General features: G+C 58.7%; 1 protein-coding gene across 1 annotated transcript; it reads left to right on the top strand.

Moving 5' to 3' along the window:
• The first annotated feature begins 530 nt into the window (after positions 1–530).
• Tff3 (trefoil factor 3) lies at positions 531–2,885 on the top strand. The gene is made up of 3 exons (XM_010636477.3): positions 531–961; positions 1,707–1,853; positions 2,739–2,885. Exons 1-3 carry the CDS (start codon positions 823–825, stop codon positions 2,750–2,752), a joined length of 300 nt encoding a protein of 99 aa, XP_010634779.1. The 5' UTR covers positions 531–822; the 3' UTR covers positions 2,753–2,885.
• Positions 2,886–3,258: the final 373 nt, after the last annotated feature.

Below are 3,258 nucleotides of genomic sequence, written 5' to 3'. Positions count from 1 at the left end.
GTAAAGAAGGATTGGCTGGAGGCATGTGTAGGAAAACGGGTGCCCTTGACACGATGATGCTAAGTGAAGTAAATCACATCACATGGTTTCTCTTATAAGAAAAATCCAAAGTACAAATAAAGAGAAAAATGAAGGACCGACAGTAGAAGCAGGGAGGTCTTTTTGCAAAAGAGAAGAGGACCAAAAGAGGGAGGGGAGGGGACGGAAACATAAGAAGAAGCTGTGTTATGCACATAAACCAGCTCCACTCAAGGAGTGACAACACCGACCAATAAAAACAAAGATAGAGCAAACTAATAGAAAAGCCAGCTCTTATTTTAGTAAGAGACATAGTGTTTATTGAAGGAAAGAAAAGAAAGAAAAGGAAAAACCTAACCTGGAAAACTGTGCAGCTGCTTCCCGATTGTGTGAGGGGAGAAAAAGGAAAATGAAAACTCAGAAGGGGCCCCTAGCAGGTGATTTTCAAAGCCAAGGAGGTGTGTGTCCTTTTTTTATTTAAATGCATTGAATAAGTGCATTTGTGCACTTATTAAAATGTGTTAATAAGAAATGGTTTTGCTGGTAAGAAGCAGAGAAATGATTTCTCCCTCCGGAGGTGCACAGCCAGACGGACTGACTTGGGATTGGTCTTCTCGGAGCCGCCTGCACTGCCCCGTGGGGTCCAGGTGGCGCCGCTCCAGTCTCTGCCTCAGGCTGGGCTCGGGGAGATGAACTCCGCCCTGGGGAGCTTCACAGGCAGACTCGGGCGGAGCCGGAGCTGGAGCCGGGAGGGGCCCCCTCCCCAGACAAACAGGAGGCCAGGCCGGGTGGACGCGGGTATAAATGGACCTCCCCGCCCGACTGCATCCGTGCCAGCTGCCTCGAAGCGCATACATTGTCATGGAGACCAGAGCGTTCTGCCTGCTGCTGCTGGTCATGGCCCTGGGGTCTTCAGGCTGGGCCAACCAGTACGTGGGCCTGTGTGAGTACAGCTCCGACTGCCCTGGGCCTGGGCAGGGACAGACCCCAGGGACAGGGAACACTGAGGCCAGCCAGAGGGACGGGGGAGGCTGAGAATCCCACGTAGCTGGGCCTTCCTGTCCCAGGCGCAGGCATGGAGGGAGTTATTGCACCGGAGGCCTGCGCTCAGGCCGGGTGGACGGGGCTTGAGCCCTTGCCGGCTGCTTGATGCCCTAGGCTTCCTCGACAGAGGTTTCTGAGGGGTGGGTCTTTGCCACCTCACTCCACAGACTCGGGACAGAGGAAGGCAGAGGGGGAACGGGTGGTCCCAGCACTCGCCCACACTCACTCCCTCACACACACACACACCCCAAGGATGTGCGCTGCCGGTGTGACAGCCTGACCCTGTGGGAACGCGGGCACAGGCAGGCGGAGACAGCGGTTGGCTACAGCCGCGCACACCTCGGGCGTCTCTGAGATCTCCAGCTCCTGCTGCACTTTCAGGCTAAGAAGGGGGCAAGTTTTTGTCCACTGGACAGGAAGAGAACTCTGTTACTGGGTTCGGGGGACCCCGACCAGATGAGGGTGCCCAGGTCCAGGCAGGCCAGGTGTGAGGGGCACCTGTGCAGGTGGCTTCTCTGTGAAATCCCCCCGGGAAGCCCCCACCCAGGCAGGGATGCGGCCGGGAGGGGAGCAGATGTGTCAGGTGAAGCATACAGCCCGCACCCCAAAGGACACCAGCAGCTGACCCGGATGTGTTTACGCAGCGCCCAACCAGTGCGTGGTCCCACCCAAGGAGAGGGTGGACTGCGGCTACCCTAAGGTCACCCAGGAGCAGTGCCAGAACCGGGGCTGCTGCTTCGACTCCAGCGTCCCGCAGGTGCCCTGGTGCTTCAAGCCCCTGCAGGAGACAGGTGAGGCTGGGGCGGAGGTGCGCGGGGCTTGGGACAGCCAGAGGGACACACATCAGGGACCCGGGAGTCCACAAGCCCAAGCCTCGGCAAGACACCCAGCACCTCCCCATCTCCCGTGCCAGGGCTGCTGGTGGCCAAGGACTGCCCCTTTCTATACAATGGCAGAGTAATGCTCTCAAGGAAGTGTCCACAGTGAAGGCGCTGTGTAGCAGGAGCGAGTTTAACAACTGTCTAGGGAGGAAGGGGAAGCTGCTAGGTTTGGAAGCTGGGCTGACTCTGAAGCCAATCAGCGAGTCGACCACCCAGGATCCCTTGTGTCTGTGCTTACAGCAGACAGCAGCTGGGGTGTGGTGCAAGGTGACCCCGGGACCCTCCCTGGGCGGAGCTTCGTGCAGACAGCAGCTAGTGTGCCACCCTGGCTCCTCCTCGCCCGGTGCGCCCCATCTTGGGTGTGGCTGTCTGCCATCAGCCACCTGGCATGCCCAAGTCCAGCGCACCATCTGGGAAGGAAATCCCTGGGCCAGGCACCTTCCTGGAAGTGGCACCGAAGGGGGCAGCTGTGTCCTTGGTCCTGGGGTAGCAGGAAGGAAGCCAGGTCCCAGCTGCTTGGTTCCCAACCAAAGACGGAGGCCCAGCCCTCCACTCAGGGCCTCCTCTTTCAGGGGCAGAGCAGGAAGAGGTTGGCGAGGGTCAGGACTGCAGAGGGCAGTGCCCAGCACCTCTGTCCCAGGAGCCTCTCCCCAGCATCTGTCAGGACCGCCCAGGTCCACCTGCCCTGCCCCTAAGCAGGGTCCCAGGCTGTTCTGAGCCCACAATGACCTGCAGAGGCCTGGCTGCCATGGGTAGAGGGGACACAGCTCATCAGAGCCTCTGTTTGGTCCCCAGAATGCACATTTTGAAGCCCGCCCAAGACCACCCTGGACAGAGAGCCCGGCTCCCAGCGGCTGGAGGTGCACTCCTGAGTCGGGTTAAAGTCAAGGCCTTGTGTCCTGAAGAATAAAGCCCCGTGTCAGCATAGGACATGTCCTCATGCTCGGACGCTCTGCTGTGACTTTCATTCTGCTGCACATTCTCACGTGTGTGTGGGGGGACGGGTGTCAGACAGACCCCAGGGCACCCCAGCAGGTGCAAGACACAGTGGCTCACGTAGCGGGGAAGGCCTGAAACCTGCCAGGTGACCCCTCCTCTGGGAGCCGAGAAGAAACATCTCACTTCTAAGCTTTAAAAATCACGACTGGCTGGGAGTGGCGGTGCACACCAGGGACCCAGCACACTGGGAGGCTGAGGCAGGAGAGTCAAATGTTTGAGCACAGTCTATGCAACTGAGCCAGACCTTAACTCAAAAAAGGAGCTAAGGACGTAACCCAGTGTCACCAGAACAGGCGGCCTAGGGTCCTGCAGAGCC

This window comes from Fukomys damarensis, unplaced genomic scaffold (assembly GCF_012274545.1).
Source record: "Fukomys damarensis isolate Sample0158 unplaced genomic scaffold, DMR_v1.0_HiC HiC_scaffold_24, whole genome shotgun sequence".
NCBI classification, from domain to species: Eukaryota; Metazoa; Chordata; class Mammalia; order Rodentia; family Bathyergidae; genus Fukomys; species Fukomys damarensis.
The sequence above is the reverse complement of the archived record's forward strand: the minus strand, read 5'-3'. Positions and strand labels throughout refer to the sequence as shown.